Below are 21669 nucleotides of genomic sequence, written 5' to 3'. Positions count from 1 at the left end.
CTGCGAAAGATCTACCGTGGCCGCCGAGCTGTTGCTGACCTGCAAGCTGCCTTGCCAACTGCAGACTAACGTTAACGGTGAAGAGCTGCATTCTCATGGAGCAACAAACGGTCGCTGTTAAGTCCACCGAATTGCGGATCTACACGATCGCTCAGTACTTTGGACTGTGCTTCCATCATCTCCAGACTGCAGTCTAGCAGGCCTAGCTTCTAACGTTAACGTTATCTCCAGACTGCCAGTGAATTCACCAGGTTGGTCAGTTGCTAAAGAACTTTGTTGGCATTGCATCGGTTGTGAAGACACAGCTCTGTGCGCAGTTTTCACGGATCATCATTGCCCTTGGACATTTTCAGCTGGTTTGGAAATTGGACTAATTTTAACATCACTTTTTCCCCTTTTAAAATATATTTTCTTTTTTTATTTGTTTATTTGTTTTGTTGTCTGTCTTGTATGTCTTGGTGTCACGGGTACGCTGGCGACTACGCCGCTCCGTCCGGCATTTTTTGTATTTGTTATTTTTTAAACTTATTTGTCTTGTCTTGATGTCATGGGTACGCTGGCGACTACGCCGCTCCATCCGGCATCTTTTGTCTTGTTGTTATGTGTCTTGTTTGTCGAGCGCTTTGGATTGCACTATGTGCATGTTAAATGCGCTTTAAAAATAAATCTGACTTGACTTGACTGAAGAGAGTAAGCCAAAGACGGCCTTTATCCCATCTCTTGGCCTATTCCAAATCAAAGCTATGCCTTTTGGACTTCGTAATGCCGCTGCCACATTCCAGCGGCTAATGGAGAGGGTCTTGGGGGAGTTGAGAGGAAAGATGTTGTGTTTACATAGACGACTCTGAGCCTGAACATGAAGAAGTGTCATTTCTTCAAGCAGGAGTTAAAGTTCCTGGGGCACATTGTCTCAGACCGAGGCGTGGAGGTGGACCCAGCTAAGACACAGAGGGTGTCAGACTTCCTAGTGCCACAGGATGTGAAGGCTCTACAAACATTTCCTAGGGCTGGTACCACAAATTCATTCACCACACCACACCATTCATCAGACCTGGCATCACCTCTTAACAATCTCAAGAGGAAAGGAGTGGATTGGAACTGGACCCATGAGTGCAGTTCGCATTCACTGGAGTAAAGAGAAGCTCTCTAGGATTTACCCTCACATAAACCCCCTCTGTGATCGATGCCAGCAGGCTGACTTTATAGCATTTGCCACCCTTTAGGCTAAGAGATTGATCCTACTCGGGTGGAAATCCTCTACCCCTCCCACAATTTATCACTGGCAGAGACATCTTTTGTCCTACTCCAATCTGTGTCTTGTACTATGTCTATAAGTGTGTGTGCGTGTGTAAATGTATTCAAGTCCAGAATTTGACCCAGAACTTAAACAATGATTGTTAATGACAGTGTTTCCCATACATTGACTTATCTGTGGCGGCCCACCACAATATCAACATTGACCACCACACAATGATTTTCCAGGTTGTGCTTAAATCTGGTTAGCATCAAAACCACGCTGTGCTAATTTGTTAAAAACTGTTGCATTCAAGTTAATTCTGAAAACCAACCACCACAAATGAAATTCAATTCTCTGGGAAACACTGAATGAGTTATGCTTTTTAGGTCTTATGATTCTAATGTTGTCATTTGTAAGACATTCTATGCATATTGACATTGTATATTATCAGCTTGAAAAGAAAACCAACAAAAAATAATTTACAAAAAACTTGTCTTTTCTGGAAATCATGGACTCATCTGGGCTAAAGAGGAGAGGAGAAAATTAATTCTGCACATATTTAAATAGTATTTCTCCATAGAGGAAGAGTTCAGGTGCTAAAATGACCCGTCTACAGTCCAGATTTGTCAAATTAGGTGCATAATGGAATGAAAAACATGACAAAGAATCCCATACTGTTGAGCAACTGAATTCCTGTAATGGGACAACATTTCATTCTCAAAACTCTACCAAATGGTCTCAGTTCCTAAACATTTACACAATTTTGTTAAATAAAGAGGTGAAGCAGCACAGTGGTAAACATGCTCCTGTCCCAACTTTTTTTTTTTTTTTAAAAACATCTGGCATCAAATTCAAAATTAACATATTTTCCATGAAATAGTCCAAATTTTCATTTTCAACATTTGATATGTTCTCTATGTCATTTTTGCTGCTAAATATGGGTTTACGAGACTTATATTATCTTCATTTTATACATCCCAACTTTTTCTGTTTTTAGGTTTTATTCACCATCAAAGAGGAGTAGTTAAGAGTGTGTCCATGAGAGGACCAGGCGGGGGTGACACATGCTACGTCACCGATTTTGATGAGACTTGGACAGTTTGAAGGGTCCACCTAAGAACTCAAAAAGCCAAAATAGTACAAAATTTGAAACAACCCAGGGGGAGTTAGGCCCCCGTCCTTGTTTTAGGCCAAAAAAACTAAAAAAAAAGGCCTGGCCTAAAATTGCATAAAATGTTGACATCCCTCCTGCTGTCAGATTTAAACACAGCAAAGTAACGATCCATGCCATCAAAGATCCATCCAAGGTTAGTTTAAAACTGGAGTTACAAGGCATAAGGTGTGACTACCACTCCAGAAACACAGCAGCAGCGTGAGTCAATTCAGGTTACAACATGACCCCAAATAGCATGTGAGTGCCATAGCCATTGGCTTGCCTTTTCAGCAGCCTCCGATATTTGTTACAGCTCCTTTCAGTGACCGTCCTCAAAAAAAAAAAATTCACTATTCACTAAAAAATATTTTTACAACTTGAACATGATATCCTGGGGCCTATTGCACAAAACTAGGATAAGGGATTAAGCTGGGATATCTTGGTTATCCTGGCTCAATTTATCTGTGATCCAGTTGCACAAAAGCAGGATAGGGGGCAGCAGGATATGTTATGGTATAAATCACCATGGCGATTTATTCTGTGGAGCTAGCCTGCTCCAGACCAGGCTAAGTTCCAGGATCTATTTAATCTCATCCCTTATCTCAGTCAGCAGTCACCACAAACAGAAACCAATAGTTATTCCACTGCCCACTACACATTGTTATCACATATACCTAGACCCACTGTCATTATTTAAACGTTTGTGATCATTAATTAACTTTTACATACTCGCCATTCCCGACCTGTCATGCGACAATGTGACGTCACGGGAGAGCCTAACCATTTCATGCGTGGTGGTCGCGGAACTAGTTGCAATATTCTCCTTAACAGAGGTGTTGCTGTTGTGAGAAGGCTATCTACCTACTTCACACCGTAGAAGAAGCAATGAAGCCGCTCTAGTTGCCATGGTGAATCAGTGAATCTGTGATCGGTGGCGGGGTCTATTTGAGGGAGCCGTGAGCGCGCACTTATCCAGGATTGACAGGGTTTCACCTGGCTTGATGAATCCGTGTCTGTTCATCCTGGCTTGCTCGTTGTGCAACCAATTAAGCCTGTACGTTCTTGTTTTGGATTCATTGAGCGCAGCTCAGTAACCTATCCCGGATGTCTTAATTCTGCTTTTCTGCAACAGGCCCCTGGAAACACAGAGTATTGTTATTATTATCACATGATAATAACAATGTTATTTTTCATGTGATAAATGGTTTTAACATTGGAAAATGTTAATCTAGCTTGGCATTACTCAATTAGCACTGTCCCAATACCCCAACACAGTAGACAGCGGTCATATGCAGGAATTAAAGTGGGAGGAACGCAGTTCCGCCACCTCCGATAATTTAATAATAAATATATTCTTTCATACCAACGATACAGCATGATTATATTGTTAAAATAATTGGGGTATAATAATGGATGGACATCGAGGTACAGTAGGCTACGAAACAAGTAAAGCCCACCCAATACCCAAAGTAACCATCACGTCCTTGTCCAAGGGGGCAGCCGTGGCCTACTGGTTAGTGCTTTGGCCTTGTAACCGAAGGGTTGCCGGTTCGAACCCCGACCAGTAGGAACGGCTGAAGTGCCCTTGAGCAAGACACCTAACCCCTAGCTGCTCCCCGAGCGCCGCTGTAGCAGGCAGCTCACTGCGTCGGGATTAGTGTGTGCTTCACCTCACTGTTATGTGTGTTTCACTAATTCACAAATTGGGATAAATGCAGAGACCAAATTTCCCTCACAGGATCAAAAGAGTATAAATACGTATATACTTGTTCGTAAAAATCTCCATTTTGGATGTCCACAGATCCAAGTAAACCAGCATTCTCTTTAGAAGGTTTTAAAAAAATATCTGTGTGGGCTAAAATACTGTTTATGTGTGGACGAAAGACCCACACATAAAATATCTGGTTATGTGTGTACAGGGCCTAAGTTGTGCTAAATTTGAAATAACTCCCTCAAGGTGTTTCCAGGATATTGTGTTCAAGGTGTAAAAATACAGTAGGCCCATGTTGTTTTTTTGAGAGGTCACAGTAACATTGGCCACTCACATCTAATCAGTTCATCTTGTGTAAGTGACTGTGTGTGCCGAATTTGAAAGAAAAAAAAACTTCCTATAGGCATTCCTCACAAGAATGTGAGGTCACAATGACCCTGACCTATGAGCTTTGACCATCAAATTCAAATTAATTTGTTATCTGTGAGTGAAAGGCCCTTTCCGAAACTAGCTACACTCTCTCCCTAGCCACTTGCACTCCTAACCAAGTGTTAAAGGAACACGCCAACATTTTGGGAAATTATCTTATTGTCTCTGCCAGAGTTAGATAAGATGATACATACCCTTCTCATCTGTGTGTGTGCAGTACCTCAGTCTGAAGCACCCACTGTTAGCATAGCTTATCATAGTTCATTGAGGTGAGCAGTTCCAACTAGCCTATAGCACCCAAAAGTGATAAAATAACTCCAACATTTTCCCATTTACATGGAGAACTCGATTTATCTGTAAGGGTGATTCCCACCTGAGTGCACATCATAACTTAGGGGAGTTGGTAGGGATTGGTTTCAGAAAGGGCCAGTGTGAATCACATTTGCAATTATGTCAGGGATTTTTAGAGGTTTATTCACCACAATGGGATGTACATAAGGTCACAGTGACCTTGACCTTTGACTATCAAAATCTTACAAGTCATTATTTGAGTCCAAGTGACTGTTTCTAGCCCTGAGATATGTTGGAGATATCACATTTGCAAAAATTAGATCTACAGTGTATACTGGTGTATGTCACCCGATGATGTAATTTTGAGCTACCTTAAGGAATATATTACACTCAGGACATTAAATGTAGCTTGGATTTGATCAGCAGACATGATTGGTGATAATATATCTCCATTTGTCCACCATAAATGACCTAAGAATTATTTTCAACAAATCATTGAAGTAGATATGTATTTGAAATCATTGGCTGGATCACACTATTTAGGCGGTTGCCACGAAAAAAATAATAAAAAGGCCGAGCATTTTTCTTTTGATTTAAGTCCACAGATGGCCCTTTCATGTGCAGAAAGAATTTTGAAAAAAGGAGATTGCTCATCGGAGATATTCAAGTCTGAATATTGCTATTTTTTGGGTATTCGCCAAAAAGCATGTGACATAGTGGACATGTGCAGTCCTGGACTGACACCCGTCACACCTTACGCCGTGTAACTCTCTACTCCTCTTTGATGGTGAATAAAACCTAAAAACAGAAAAAGTTGGGATGTATATGTATAAAATACAGAAGTTTATAAAATAAAGAAGTTTAAGAAGCTACAATCAGAGAATGTTGATGTATTTTCTAAAAATGACACAAACCGATAAATTGATTATCAAAATAGTTGTCAATTAATTCAATAGATAGATAGATAGATAGATACTTTATTGATCCCCAAGGGGAAATTCAAGATAGTCGACGACTAAACGATTCATCGATTAATTGTTGCAGCCCTATTAACCAGAAATAGGTGAATTGCCAATTCATGTTTTTTTCTAAGCACTGATGAACATATGTGCTACAACTGATGAATAATTCCATCATAATTGTTTGCCAATTTCACACTGTCTAACTCAGAAATCCAGATGGTGAGGTTAAACCTTGGTGCTTCATCAGAAGAGGGAAACGACTGAGATGGGAACACTGCGATGTGAGGAAATGTTCAGGTATATTTTAGAATTGTTCAGAAACTTCATATCATAAACATATTTCTTACAGACAGTGGTTGGTGTTTTACATTTTACATTTTTCACAGATGTTGTTGTTACATATCCCACTGAGCCCCAACCCATCACTGAAGATCCAAAAGCTACACTTACAGCCCCAGTGAAGCCAACCTATATCTCTACAGGGCCTGTTGTTCCTACAAATCAACCCACAACTGTACCAGTGAAGCCACCATCCACCACTATACTTGTAACTGAAGTCACTGCAGCCCAAGAGGGGAATATCCCCGACCCAAATAAACAGTTTGCCACCTGTGGTAAGCCTCAACCACGGCGCATGTTAAATCGGATTTATGGTGGTGTGAAGGCTATCCCAGGCGCCCATCCATGGCAAGCTTCTCTACAGGTGCGGCTCAAAGGCTCAAATCAGGATTTCAGGCATATCTGTGGAGCGGTTCTTATTCAGAGTTGCTGGATGCTGACAGCTGCCCACTGCATGTAAGTAAATACATACAGTATGTCAATACTATTTTAATAGACTGTTAAACAGATTATCAAAATTCCACCATTTGGGGAATTAAACTAATTTTCCACCTCCCCTTGAGTTAAACAATTAATTGTTACCTTTCTCCAGTTCATCCAGCCATCTTTCTCCAGTTCATCCAGCCATTATCTGAGTCTGGCGATAACTCTTTTAGCTCCAGCCTTAGCATAGATCATTGAATCAAATTAGTCCAAGTTTCTTATTAGTCCAATTAGTTTCTTATTAATCTCGCCTGCTAGCATCACGTTTAAAAGTGATTAAGATTTCCGGTAATTTTCCTATTCAAAACTTGTCTTCTCTCAAGTTAAAAAGTGTAATAAGACCAACGGAAAATGAAACAACGCGATTTTCTAGGCTGATTTGACATGGAACTATACTCTCATTCCAGCGTAATAATCAAGAAACACCATGGTTGCAGCACCACAATAGCCAGCTTCAGACCATCGAGCCAAAGCGAGCTAGGCCAGGCCGTGCCGGGGATAATTGCTTTCACACCTTGGTGCGGGTGCTAACTGGTGCCACTTGGGGGCTATATTGGTGCTACTGCCCCCTGATTTCTGGCCCACCCTAAACGTTGGGCCACTTGATGCTAGAGCGGGGCTAGGGGTGGTGTCAAGGTAAAGGGGGGGTCAACACGTTGTGTGTGAAGTCGAGAAACATCATAGAATGGAATGGCTATGAAAGCACAAAAGCACAGCAGTTTTTGCTAGTACACAAAGTTTAGAGATAGCGGTTACGTCCGTATTAAAGATGTATGCCTGTCAGTAGGCTAACTCTGTCCAGAGGTCGCCAAGAAGTCAGCTAAAATTAAAAGTGTGAACTTATGAGTTAATTAACATAGACAAGCGTCCCACTAAATTATTCCTGCCAGTGTGTTTTATGCTATCGATAGTGTGAAATAGCCTAGGCTACTTAAATAACTGTCGTAAAAGCTCCAATTTCAATTTCAGCCCCTTTCGTTCAGAAATTCTAAAATAAAGATGTTTTTTAATACTTCAAAATAACATTTGATAAATGAACCTTACATTTTCCAGAAGCCATAGATGTGTATATTTGAACAAAGTCTGGTTTGGTTCTTAGCAGGAGCATCTACTCAAAATCCTATTTTCTTTACTGTGCGCTCGGAGTTTGATGCTGGGCTGGTGGGTGGCCACTCACGCGGCACATCTTCATGAAATCAAAATTCCACTGAAGCTCCAAGCGGATTTGTAACATTACACACATTCACGGTAAAATGTAATTTATGGTACATAGCTCATTTAGATGCACGTATGTTCAGGGCTGCCAACTTTTCAAAAAACCTTGGAGTGAGATTTGGTGGGGCCAACCAAACTTTTGCTGCGGAAATTTTTGTTTGGCTCATTCAGCATTATACCGTACAGTAAAAAGACGTACATCAGTGGTTCTCAGGTGTAGGGACCAGGCATGGACGGATTATGAACTTTCGGGCCCCTGGGCCCACATGTATTAAGGGCTCCCCACTAATTGTCGCATATATGGAAGGGGGGTTCTGGTGGTCCTCCCCCAGAATTTTTTTCATTTGTTTGATGTGATTTCCTGTATTCTGGTGCATTTTGGTAGCTTAGAAATGTAGACACACCCTAGTGGCAGCAAATTACAAATTACATTTGCTTCAGGGCTAGTCTAGCAACTCTCCGTTGGCTTGTGAGCTTGCTCCCAGAGTTAAATGAACATTGGTATCAAAGGGATCTAGCCTACTACTAGGACCATGGGCGTCGGAGGCATTGTGAAAGTGGGTGGGACATTTTCAGAGGGGGGGTATGGGGGTCCTCCCCCATAAACATTTTTTTGGACTAGATGCAATTTCCTGAATTCTGGTACATTTTAACAGGTTATTTAGATACTTCTATATAACAAAATAAAGCCAGCCTACGAAATTAATAAAAAGTAAATCATGCATAATTTAAAAATAACTCAATAGGCTACTTGGCTACGCAATAAGGTTTCCATTACAGCACCGCAGACGTTCAATGAACGTATGAAAGCGGATGGTTTGTTTGAAATCCCGACACTCTTTCAACTACATGGAACGTAATAGTGATCATCAAATACCTCCCCAGATTTCAGTGCCCATCAGTCCCAACATTTAACAATATAATCAAACAGTCCAAAAGTAAATTAAATATCAAACTAAACCGAAAATGTCATGCTTTTGAAGGCCTACCAGTATGCCGCTCCAAGAAACGCATGTCTCAAAATAAAACTCGCATAAGAAATAAAGGGCTGTCTCGAATACAATCCTGCCCCTAAAGGCCTGTACTTTGTCTTAAGACCCCGGCCATAATTTGAGGATTTACAGTATCTAAGTAGACAAACTGGCTTCAGATATCCAACAGAGTGAATAGAGATTGTGCAGTCTTAGCTGTGGTTAGTGACGTGATGCTGTTAAAGCGATGGTTCGGAGTAATTTCACCCTAGGGTCCTTTGCACCATGACCCCGAGCCAAACACCCTCCCAGAACCTGTTTTCCCTTGGTCGAACCCTGGTCGAGTAACGCTGTCAGAAACTCATAAAACGAGACATTGAAAAGTTTGTAGGTACACCAGGAGTTTATTTAAATAACACTTGAACACTGTGTGTGTGACAGAAGAGGAATGGGAGAATGCGTGTAACAAAAAAAAAAAGTTTATGAGTGATTTACGCGCAAATGGGAGAATCCAATGAAAATGACAATGAAGCACTAAACAGATGCTGAAAACAGCACTGGTATTTCGCACGGCAAAAGTGGGGGGGTCCAAACTAACAATTTTAAAAAGTGGGTGGGTGTTTTGTAAGAATTTAAGAAATGTTTGTATATTTTAACTTTTAAATGCATCAATCAGGTGCACTTTCAAAATAAATTCAGAGGTCAGACTTGCTTATTTTTATGGAAATATTTGTGTTGTAGCTATGTTGCACTTCAGAATTATAACCATGCACACACAGGTGGAATAGTTATGGTAATATTGCAATAAGTTCACAACCACAAAAACATATGCTACATTTCACAGTTCAGAAATGTTCAAAAATGTGTGTACATTTCAGCACTCCATGAAATTATGCAGAAGTGGTTACCTGTGTTATTCAGCTAGTTTATTATATTGGTTATATTATATTTAATATATTGGTCATTGTAATGGCCATAGCCTATAGCCTACATGCTATTCCTTTTTCAGGATGTCCCCATATCTGCATGATGTGAATGTTTGCATATGGCTTATGTCAGGCTTTATATCAATATTTGTGTCTCGTTATTTGATTTTCTTCATATTTTTGCATTAATGTCACTAGGAAGCATGCCAATATAAATGTATTCATGTATCTGTAATGGGGTTGGCTGGAACCTGACACTATAAGAACCATGATAGTGGGATAATCTATGGCTGAGCAATTTACAAAAATGTATGTAGGCCTACTGATACAAATAGTTTACATTAGAATACATTATAATTTCGCCCCAATGAGGCTATGTAGAAATGTGTTGCAATTTCAAAACCGGATTACTCAGGAACCACTCATTGCACAGAGGCATCTTTATATCCTCGTATTCGGTACGGTTTGCTGTTTATTGTGATATTGGGTTTGCCACGTGTTGTGTGAAGGGTTAGTGAAATATTAAACCGAGAGTAATGGGTGTGCACTGTGTGCAAAAAGCAAATATGATTAGCCTAAATTGCACGTCGGTTCAATGTTAATTTTCTCGCGAACCATTTATCACAGCAACTTGGCGCTAATATCATTGGAAAGCTTAGATTCCACATGTTCACCTGATGTGTGAATCAGTGTGATATCATATATATAGGTTTAGTTTAGTTGAACCTCATCTGCCAGGTATTTGACCTACCAGGTTGACACTTCAGCGTGAAAAATACTCAATAATAGTCAAAGCATACCTGAAGCCGGGGAAATGTGGGGGGAATGCACCTGGGACGGCTTCTGAAGCATCGCAAATGAGAGAAAATTTAGAAAATTCCACAGACAGGGGGTGCTCTTGAACCCTCTCACCGTCTCTGAAAGCATAACCGTGGCTCAACAGGTAGGCTAGATCTATAGATAGTCTAAACCAGCGGTCCCCAACCACCGGGCTGCAGGACATTCCTAACCGGGCCGTAGCCTATGACATGAGTTTAAAAAAAAATGCATGCAAACTAAACTAAATTTAATTCGCAATAATGTCGCGTTTTTACATGCCATAGGCCTATATGCAGTTGTTTGATTGCACGCATGTTTGCATTTTGCAAGGTCTATTTTCTTACGTCTGTCTGTCCCACCTTCAACACTTTTACATATTGCCTTCAGCGCTGCACAGCTTCAGGTCAGCTCACTTCACTTGATCAGTTCTTGGCGAACGGTATGTCACACGAAGTTAGCTAAACTGCTAGAATGAGCAACAAAAAACAAGCATCTTTAGCAGGTCACTGGCCAGAGTGTTTGAGTTGAGAGAGCCGCCGCAGAGATTTCTTACAGAAAAAAAGCTGCACATTTTAGTGATGAGGACTGGGTGTCAAAACTTCGCTTACCTGTGTGACATATTCGATTGCTTAATGACCTCAACCGGTCACTCCAGGGGAGAATGACGACTGTCTTTAAACTGGCAGATAAAGTCGCTGCATTTAAAAGCCAAGCTTGATTTGTGGGGACGACGAGTGGACCGGGTGTATTTGATATGTTCCAAACAGTAGTGGGGGTTTTGGGAGAGACTGAGGCAGGGCCCTTTCTCTCGCAGCTGGTGCGCCGATCACCTTGTTGCGCTTTCAAATGAGTTTGAGCGTTACTTCCCATCCTCCAAAGATCCACGGCAAACCAATGAGTGGGTCCACAACCCATTTGTCAATATCCCAAATAGTCCTAACTTGTCAGCTTAGGAGGAAGAGCAGTTGATCGAAATTGCAAATGACGGTGGTCTTAAGAGTGTCTATAAGGAAACCTCTCTGGCGGGTTTTGGATCAATAACAAAGCAGAATATCCCGAGATAGCCGTAAAAGCTGAAGACGTTGCTACCATTTCCCACCACGCGAGGCGGGTTTTCGCAATGACTGCAACTAAGACCAAATTGCTAATCGACTGGACATTTCAAACACACTGAGGGTGTCACTGTCTTCCATCATTCCATAAGCAGGGCTCCCACTGATTATATTTGTAATGCACGTTTAGTTCCCATGTTTTGTTCCCATATTTTGTTAAGCATGTTCACACGTAGGCTATAGATGTAGCTTCAAGTTGTTCAATATTCATAGTTTTTCATTCATTTTTCAATTTTCACTTCTTCAAGTTCACGTTTTTCACATGTTTAAGAGATCGTTACCTTCACTGTTCATACATAACTGGAGCTAGTTCTTTTCAAGTAATGCATGCACAACACATATGGAACATGGAACCCCCCGCGCGTGTGTCTCACGGCCAATGCGTGAGAGTTGGCACCTATGTATGTTGTATGTGCTTGCGTTTCTTTAGGAATTTGCCGTCTTGGTTTGTAAAGAAATGAATAGGCTATTAAGTGGCATACACGGAAAAGGACAGAAATAGGTGACTGACTTCGATAGCATACTGCGTTTCCTAAAATCATAGTTGCTAACCCGTTAGCAACTTAGTTGGTTGGCAATGGGAAATTAACTTAGTTAGCAACTATGGTTTTGGGAATCACACCCCAGTATAGAAAAGAGATAGCGACTTTCTGCTTATCCTGTTTGAAAATGGGTGGTATTGGTGACGTTTTCACAAGCGAGGGCATGTCAAGGTGTAATGCGGAGAGGCTAATGGCCTGACAGTCTGAACACAAACGTGCCAGGTTCATGAGGCTTGTAGCCTGGGCTACTATCACCAGGTGGCCCCTCAAATTACCCTAGCCTGGCCTGGCTCGACGGTCTGAAGCCGGCTAATGATATCATGCAGCACCTGAAAATAGTCCCCGTAGGCTAACTTCCAGCAACAAGGTTGAGCTGCAGCAGACAAATTGGATATAGTGACTGGATTATTACGCCTGAGAGAGAGTATAGTTCCATGTTAAATCAGCCTAGAAAATCACCATGTTTCATTTTCCATTAGTCTTATTACACTTTCTAACTTGAGAAGAGACAAGTTTTAAATAGGAAAATTACCAGAAATCTTAGTCACTTTTATATGTGATGCTAGCAGGTGAGATGCTAATGGTCTAATCTGATTCAATGATCTATCAGGCTGGAGCTAAAAGTGGTATCGCCAGAGAACGGCTGGATGAACTTGAGAAAGGTAAAAATCAATTGTTTAACTCAAGGGGAGGTGGAAATGAGTGTAATTCCCCAAATGGTGGAATATCCTTTTAATATATATATATATCCTTTTAACCTGGAGCAGGGTCAGGGGCTTTACTTAATTTATGAACAGGTGGTTCTCATAAGTCAAGTTCTGTCATTAGTATTGTTCTGTGTATTATACACATAACATATCTTTACCACATAAACTTCACAATTTTTCCCAGTATACAGTTATGTGTAGAATAATAGCAGTGAATAAAGCTCAAAATCCTTAGCCTGGAAAATCCAGACCCTGATAATCTAGAAAGATTAAGGGTCTGGCCAAGAACAATGTAATGGCCCAACTCGAGGGGCGGCAACAAGCATGCATTGTGTATTTACTCTGAATGATTTCGGACTTCGACGCAATCGGATAACACTACGACCAATGTGTACTGTCTTCCAACGTTGCAGCGCTGTCTTCATCAGTTTAGCTGGTTCCCCGGAATGTTGGGGTAAAAGTAACGTGCATCATTGCTCTTAGCCAGAGTGTCTCGCAGAGACAATTCCATTGTGCTCTCGCGAGAACTCTGGATTTCCAGGGTACAACATCCTTAGAATAGCTGTTAATTTCATAATATCAATGCATTGGGGACACTGCACATTCAATTTCAAATCAAAACATGACCAAAATTGATCAAGTTTGTGTTATACCTTTACAGAAAATGAAGGAATGTTAGGCTGTTAAAAAAAATAGCAGTGTTTGCATTTTTCTTTACAAACTCAAACATTTAATGTATAAACTGAAAAATGTCTCAAGATTTTGCTTTACTATAGACTGCAGACCGGGAACACCCCACAAGAGCTGCAATATCCCACCCACTGAGAGGTGCCATGATAACGAGATAATCATTGTTATTCACTTCACCTGTCAGTTGTCATATGCTGTTATGGCTGATCGGTGTATGGACTATAATATTATTCCTTTTTTACAGTAATCAAAACAATGACATGCAGGTCATCCTGGGAGGACTGGACCTTGGAAAGGAGGAATCCTTTGAGCAGACTGTGGCAGTCCAGATGGTAATAGTCCACGAAGGATACAAAGAAACATCTTCAGCAGTTTACAATGATATTGGTAAGATATTCATTGTTTTGTTTTTTCAATCAATGTTTACCAACTGACAAACTCTGGTCTGTGAATGGCTTCTATCCAGTCTTTCAATCTTTTGAATTGATAAAAAGATATTTTGTATTTATATAAGTGTAATACTAGTTTGAACCTTGTCAGTGGTTTAAATAGATTTATTTTAACGTAATTCATGCCCCTTGCACTACAAGCTATTTTGCTCTCAAACAGAAGTTTGAACTCATTGTCATTCATAAATAGATGTTGTTAAAACTTTCGTATCATTCCTTCAACAACAGGCTGCCATATAGTAATAATGCGCAGGTCCACCCTTAACCTGTGATTGCTGTAATATTGCAGTTTGCGGGCAAAATCGTTAAATAACACCTTTTTGAGTTGTAAATATTCATGTGCACATAGCCTAAACTATGTGTCCTTGATTTAAGCTAAAGTGAGATTTCCACCATCTCTTCCAATCTCTGTCTCAAACGCATATGCACACCAGAGGGTGCAGGGTCTCCATCATTGATTGGATACAAAAATACCCAATTGGAGGGGGAAAAGCCTACACTTCACAGGCTTTTACTATAGCCTGTAGGTTAATTTAATTATTATGACCGCCACTTTTTTTCGTCATCAACTTCCTGAGTTTTTGGTCAACAATTCCTGGGACACCGAAACAGCGGGGCACATGAAACTTGGTGGTCATGTAGCCTCACTCGACCTTTATGGAAAAATTGTGTTTGGTGAACTGCACCACATTTTGGTTTGGATTTGGTAGATGCTTTTGTCCAAAGCGACATACAAATAACAACAATACAATAGTTACATTTCACAGTAAACAATTTAAAAAGTATATTATCGGTCAATATTAGGCATTTTACTGAATAAATTCAGTAATAGTCCGGTGGACAGCCCATAGAGCCCCATTGGGGACCCGGAAATGTTGAGTACACCAAAGTTTTATGATGGAAATATATAGTATGGGTTCCCAGCATGCAGAAACTGCCGGATGCTAATTTGCATATGTTGGGCAATTTGTGTAATTGAGCTAATTAACATAAATTAGCATAATAGCCTATATTGATCATATTATAAGAGCTGCTTGGCCAAAATGGACAATGTTAGTATGTTTTTAGGGGTTACTGGAGATGCTGAGTCCATATCTGACATTTTCAAGATTCAAAATCACTATTTAAACTTGGTTTGGTCACATTTTACTCTCATTAAGCGGATTTTGCTGAGTTTTTTGGTACAATTTAGACAGATTGGAGGATAGGGCTGTAGCGATATACAGTAGGGCTGTAACGATACACCAACCTAACAATTCGATTCGTATCACGATTTTTGACCCACGGTTTGATACAAACCTCGATTTTTCTTTTTTGGAGGGGGGGGAGGCTGGACATATTAATAGCCTACCTTAGAATACCAGAGGATTACAATGTAATATATCTGTATTATTTTATATCCTGATATAAAAAGAGAGAATACTGAATGTCTGATATTTATGACAGCACGCTTTATGCAGATTAGCCTATAGCTTAGGCCTACTATTTCTATTACAACTCTACCACATTCAGCTGTCTGGTTGAAGCCTGGAAATATTGTAAACAAAGTAGCATAGTTGGCTAGCTTATCCTAGTCTACTGATTGGACTGTTCAGTTTCCTCATGTGTGTTTAAGGTAATACTGTACTCCTTGGGACAAGCCTTTTGGGAAACATTGGTATTGAGATGATCATTCAGTTCTCCCAGAATCCCCAGCGCGAAACATTGTGGGAATCTCAAGCACAGTCCAGCACGCTGGCGTTGCACAGCTCCCCCAGCAAGCCATTGCCATCTTCGGCGCGGGCGTTCCCACATTCAGTCCAGCAATTAGTCTCTGGCACTGCCACACAGCAGGTGGGGTGCACACACCGCAAGAGCCCTACTCACCCTGGGGAACCACAACCACCAGCGGCCCAATGCGGGGCGTGCTAGCAGTCACCTGGTCTGTCGCCTCTCGCCCCCCAGCTCCCTTCAGAGAACGCCCTCAGGTCGCACTTTCGCAGTGTGCACCACCGCAACGTTCCTCCAACACCTGGCGGGGCCTAGCCTCCACTGCCACAGACTCCCCGGCGCTGAGCACCGTAACTGGCACTGCACCTCCGATGCTCCACTCCGTTGTCTCGCCAGCATACCTGTCAACACTCCCGTTTTTCCCGGGTTTCTCCCGTATTTCAAGGTCATCTCCCAGCACCCTCCCGTTTTGTTATTTCTCCCGGAAAACTCCCGTAATTTGCATGGCCATCAAACTTTATTTTAAAATCATTGATCCATTCAGGTTGCCAGATTGTGTATGAAATACACCCTACACATACACGATCACTTAGTTTCAATTTCAACCGTTTTGTCATAGGCTAAAACCTGGCAACCCAAAACCCAAATAAGGAAGCGGGTGCCAACTGCGCAGCCTGAGTCTCGTCGTAAGCAAGCGGGCCAGTTGAATGGCCTACTCCAGAACTAGCTGTTGTGAAATTGTTGGAAATTTAATTGATTAACACATCACATAAACTGTTATTGAGTGTTGTTAATACACTGAACTTGTTCCCTCGGTTGAAACACGTGTATGTAATGTATTAAATATGCAAACACAGATCCGGTATAAACACTGACCCCCCCCCCGAAAAAAAAAAAAATCTCCCGTTTTTGAAAAGCTAAATGTTGACAGGTATGCTCGCCAGTCCGGGCAGCAGACTCCAGTTCCATCGCAGCCGGACCACGCTGTGCAATCAGGCTACAGCTACCGACGTTGGCGTCCCTCCTCTGCTGCCTTGTCGCAGAGCTGTCCTCCGCTGTTTCGGCCACTCCACACCGCCACGATCGCGCCAAGGCCTAGACCTTCTCTCTGGCTCGTGCCACCGGAACAGGCTCCGCCAACCGTCCGTCCTCAAGGCACCACCTCCTTGCCGCTCCACCTCTGCTCTGTTCCGCAGCCGGGGCCACCGCCAACTCCAGCCTAAAGCTGTCCGGCGGGGGCAGGGGCTCAAGGTCTGAAGGCCTCTGTAAGCTTTTCAGTACCCCTTACAAGAGTTCTCTTCGGATCCTTTTGCTTGGGCCTCCACCTAGCGGTGAGCATGGACGGATTATGAACTTTCGAGCCCCTGGGCCCAGATGTATTAAGGGCCCCCCATTAATTGTCGCATATGTGGAAGGGGGGTTTGGGGGTCCTTCCTCAGAAATGTTTTAATTTGTTTGATGTGATTTCCTGTATTCTGGTGCATTTTGGGGATGGCCAATACTAAATTCAATCAGATTCATAGCCTACATCCTGATGTGTTGATATTGAGGCAATGATTTCATGCAAAGGCTTGGGCTTCAGGGTCCCCTGACCCCTTGGGCCCCTGGGCCTGGCCCAGTAGGCCCGTGCAGTAATTCATCCCTGGCGGTGAGGTCTTGCTCCTCCATGGAAAACGTGCCCATCTACAGGTGCTGCTTTGGAAAGCAGCAGACCGTCCTGATCCACCGGCTGTGGATATGACCACGTTTGAAGGGAGTTAGAAGACAGGTATGAAGAAAGGAGAGGAACTTGCCCACCCTTCATTCTGTCCTGTCCTGTTGCTCCTTCTGATTTGTTAGATGTTATCAGCTGTAACTGCAAAGCTGGGTTAAAACTGTGTATACATGTATCTGGAAAGTGCTCTGTGCAGCTGCAGGCCTGACCTGTACTAATTATTGTTTCTGCAAAGGCAGTGATGTTACATGTGGCAATATATTTACACAGCAAAAACAGCAGAAGGACAGGGATGAAGAGTCTGGAGAAGATGGCGACAGGACAACGGATGAGGACAGTGAGGAGTAGTAGAGGCTAGTTCTTCCCTTTATTACTCAATTGTGAGTCACAGCAGAGGGCCAGTGAATAGCTATTTCCAAAATGATTGTGGAATTCAGAAATAACTTGAGAATCCAAATTATTCCTAAACACTGAATATTTTTATCCTCCAAAAATCTGTCTAAATCGCCCCAAAAACTCAGCAAAATCAGCTTAATGAGAGTAAAAACGTGACCAAACCATTACATTACATTACATTTAGCAGACACTTCTTGACCAAAGTGACTTACATATGTCAGCTATATTACAAGGGATCACATTGTCCCCGGAGCAACTTGGGGTTAAGTGCCTGTTCAAGGGCACAACGGTGGAAGCCGGGAATTGAACCGACAACTTTCAGGCTACTGCATGCTAGCCCAGCTCCTTAACCACTACACTACCACCGCACCGCAAGTTTAAATAGTGATTTTGAATCTTACATTGAACATACTAACATGGTCCATTTTGGCCAAGCAGCTCTTATAATATGATCAATATAGGTGATTACGCTAATTTATGCTAATTAGCTCAATTACACAAATTGCCCAACATATGCAAATTAGCATCCGACAGATTCTTTCTGTCCACTGAACTATAAAGGTTACCCGTATATTAATCCTTCATTTAGGAGTACTTTCATTTCCAGTATTGGCGTTACATTGTGTGTCCACCAGATGGCGCGTCTTGCTGCAAGACACACATGTGGTACTTGCATAGAGGTTACTTGACTTGTTTCCATTTCACTTCCTACAATGACAACACAGCGGTAGCTTACAATTTCACCGCTTTGTGGCTTGTGAATTCATGGTAGGATGATTTTCATGTGAAATGTCATTCCCATTTCTTTTTGAAGCTGAAATAAATCAGACATGTTTGATTTTTACTGCAGGAATGTTAATCTTACACCAGCTTAATGTTATTATGTCCACAGGAGTCAATTAATCAAGCACTATGCAGTATGCATTCATAATCTAGGTGCTTGATTGTATACACCTGTGGAAAGGGACCTGGAGGGTACTCCATCAATCTCGCTAATGAAGGCGGCGCTTAAACAAAAATAGCCTGGCTTGAACTAGCGTAGACTTTCATTTGGGGCTGAAGCCGTATCATTAACTAAAGTTAGTGGCATCTTGGCCTCGTTTATTCAAGCACGGTTTAGGTCAGCTTCATCTCTGCTCGTGCACGAGACCAAAAAGTAGACCAAAACAGTAGATTGACTCAAAGAGGATTTATGTCGTAAAATTAAGACAATACTAGACTATTTCTGTTCGATTTGCAAGCGCCATCTACAGGATTTTCATTGAAAGCCATCAAATTTAACATCGAGAGAAAAAAATAGATAGGTGCCTACAGAAATTGGAGAATAATGAAAGCATAGGCCTACATTTAAAACAACAATGCTTTGATGGTTTGAAATCAATTGCGAGTTTGATTGTCTTCACTCTTGAACAAAACGAGTGAATGAATAAATAGTATAAACTCTATTTAAAACTATTAGATTAAAAGGGTTCACTCCAAATTATTGCCTAGGTGTAGGTGGTCATAAAATAAATTAGTAGCCTATCAACGTCATATAGCCTATTTGTGAGCGACAACTTTTCATACTATTGTCTCCCAAAATGTTTGAAAAATATTTATGCAATGTCTTTCAATTTGTCATTTAGACCTAATATTTAATCTGTGTAGCACACAGTTGATTTGACATTCATGAACAATCATCGACACATGAAGCAGTTTTAATTATTAGCTGCCTATAGGCCTACAGGCTACAGAATTATCCTTTGGCTTCCATCAGGTATAATATAGCCAACTGGCAAAGCATAATTTACTGTAACTGAACAGCCTACCAAATGTGCATGACCCTTTATCAACAGTAGGACATGTCTTTCATTAAAGAGTATAACTAAAAATGCCAATTTCAAGGTGATAAGCTATGTAGCCTAAATACTTTGCATGGGAAGCGAACCTGTGAACACGCAAGAATATCATTCCTTTCCCATGCTGTCTCGCTACCGTTACACCATCACAGAACGTAAATGACACAGAGTAGCGAGATTCCTAGAACCACATGCATGTCAAGTGAAAACATTTTAAGTCGCATAATCTTCATACATTCTTTGGAGCTAGTGAATGTGTAAATCCATGCTTGGTGATACTGTCGGAAAAAACATTTCTACTTCTATTTTTGAAGTTGTAGGCTACAGGTGACGAAAGCATAGGTTGACGGAACCATCTTTTTGGACTTGTTTTCTGACTGATTGGGTTTTTTGCAACACAGCTTGAAAGTTAACCTGCTACGGACCAGGGGGGTATTCCAGAAAGGAGGTTTAACAAACACTGAGATAAAAATTAACCTCTGGGTTGTCTGAATCTGTGGCAACTAAACCCGAGCTGTTGGTTCCAAAACACTGGTTACCAGTTAGTTCAATCAACCCTGTGTTAAGTAACCTAGAGTTGTGCGCGTTCACGGCGAACGTATAAAGGCATCATCTATTGAGAGTCGAAACCACGAGGCTTACGAGAAGGAGAGAACTGTAATAACAGAAAAGAGCAATACTTGAGCGTCTGCCAAGGAATGAGACCTTGGTTGGCAGAGAATAGCCTAACTGACCATGTAAATGTGTAAGTTTAGGATAGCCTATGAATGTCAAAAGCACAATTAAATATTTCAGTGGACATTACGTATTGACTGCTTTAAATTATGCTTTCTTAAACTAGCCTACCTTGTCACAAATTGAGTGGGCCATAGACTCCTTGAGAATTCCAAATGTAATTTTCTATTTTAACGCGGTTCTGCTGTGCATGGGCAAAGTTAAGTTTGCACTCCAGCATCGGAATCAGGGTAAGGGGTGATGAGTGTCGGAAGGCATGGGTATCCTCTATCCCCCAGTACCCATCAAGTTCTCCTGTAATTGCACATATGACATTAAGTTACAGCCTACACATTAATAGTGGAACTGATATTCTAGTAAGGTATACGCCTAACGCCTGTTGAAATGTGTCGCTCAAATTAGATTCCTTACAGAATAGGCTACATCCTGTACTGGACCTGGCCATTTCGCCTACACGTTTGTGATAACATGTGTCAATTGAACTGCATATATGTTTGTTGAATGAAAATAGTGATAAAGACAATCATTAAGTGTGCTTGCAAAGCAGCACACTTATTGTTCTTCTTAAGTTTTATTAAGTGTGCTTGCAAAGCAGCACACTTATTGTTCTTCTTAAGTTTTATTATTTTTCCCGTCTCCCTAATTTTTTGTCAGCTCTAGCACCTAGGTCCTTTGAGACAGAGACACCGTTCCAACTTTAAAACGTCTGGTCAGTACCGGTGTAAGTTGCTCGCTAAGATGACGCCAGGGGGCGGTCGCTCGTCCGCCATATTGGATTGAACAGAAAGCGAAACTAAATTTTCACAGGTCACAAATTTGGTCCGAACGCCACGAAACTTGACGTTCTACAAGAAAGGGCAGAGCAGGCTGTACTTCCCGAGGAGGCTGCGGTTCTTCAATGTGTGCAGCAAGCTACTCAGGATGTTCTACCAGTCTGTTGTTGCCAGCGTCCTCTTCTATGCAGTAGTATGTTGGGGAGGAAGCACAAGGAAGAAGGATGCGGGGCGAATTGACAGGCTGGTAAGTAAAGCTGGCTCTGTAGTGGGAGCTGAACTGGAGTGCATCACTTCACTATCTGACAAAAGGACCCTGAACAAACTGATCAACATCTTGGACAATGAGTGTCACCCACTCCACAGCACTATTGTTAAGCAGAAGAGCCTGATCAGCTGGAGACTTCGGCCACTGCCTTGCACAACAGACAGATTGAGAAAAGTCATTTTGTCCCCAGGGCCATTGA

At 41.6% G+C, this 21669-nt stretch overlaps 1 protein-coding gene across 1 annotated transcript in view; it reads left to right on the top strand.

Moving 5' to 3' along the window:
* Positions 1–21669, top strand: part of LOC125311489 (hyaluronan-binding protein 2-like) — a 106130-nt gene that overhangs the window by 44288 nt on the left and 40173 nt on the right. Inside the window, exons 8-10 of the mRNA XM_048269592.1 lie at positions 5992–6080; positions 6170–6578; positions 13832–13974. Coding sequence (XP_048125549.1) covers positions 5992–6080; positions 6170–6578; positions 13832–13974 — 641 coding nt within the window. The remainder of the gene's footprint in view (positions 1–5991; positions 6081–6169; positions 6579–13831; positions 13975–21669) is intronic.

The sequence above is a fragment of the Alosa alosa genome, chromosome 18 (genome assembly GCF_017589495.1).
Source record: "Alosa alosa isolate M-15738 ecotype Scorff River chromosome 18, AALO_Geno_1.1, whole genome shotgun sequence".
NCBI lineage: Eukaryota > Metazoa > Chordata > Actinopteri > Clupeiformes > Clupeidae > Alosa > Alosa alosa.
Note: the sequence above shows the minus strand (reverse complement) of the source record. Positions and strands in the feature narration are given on the sequence as shown.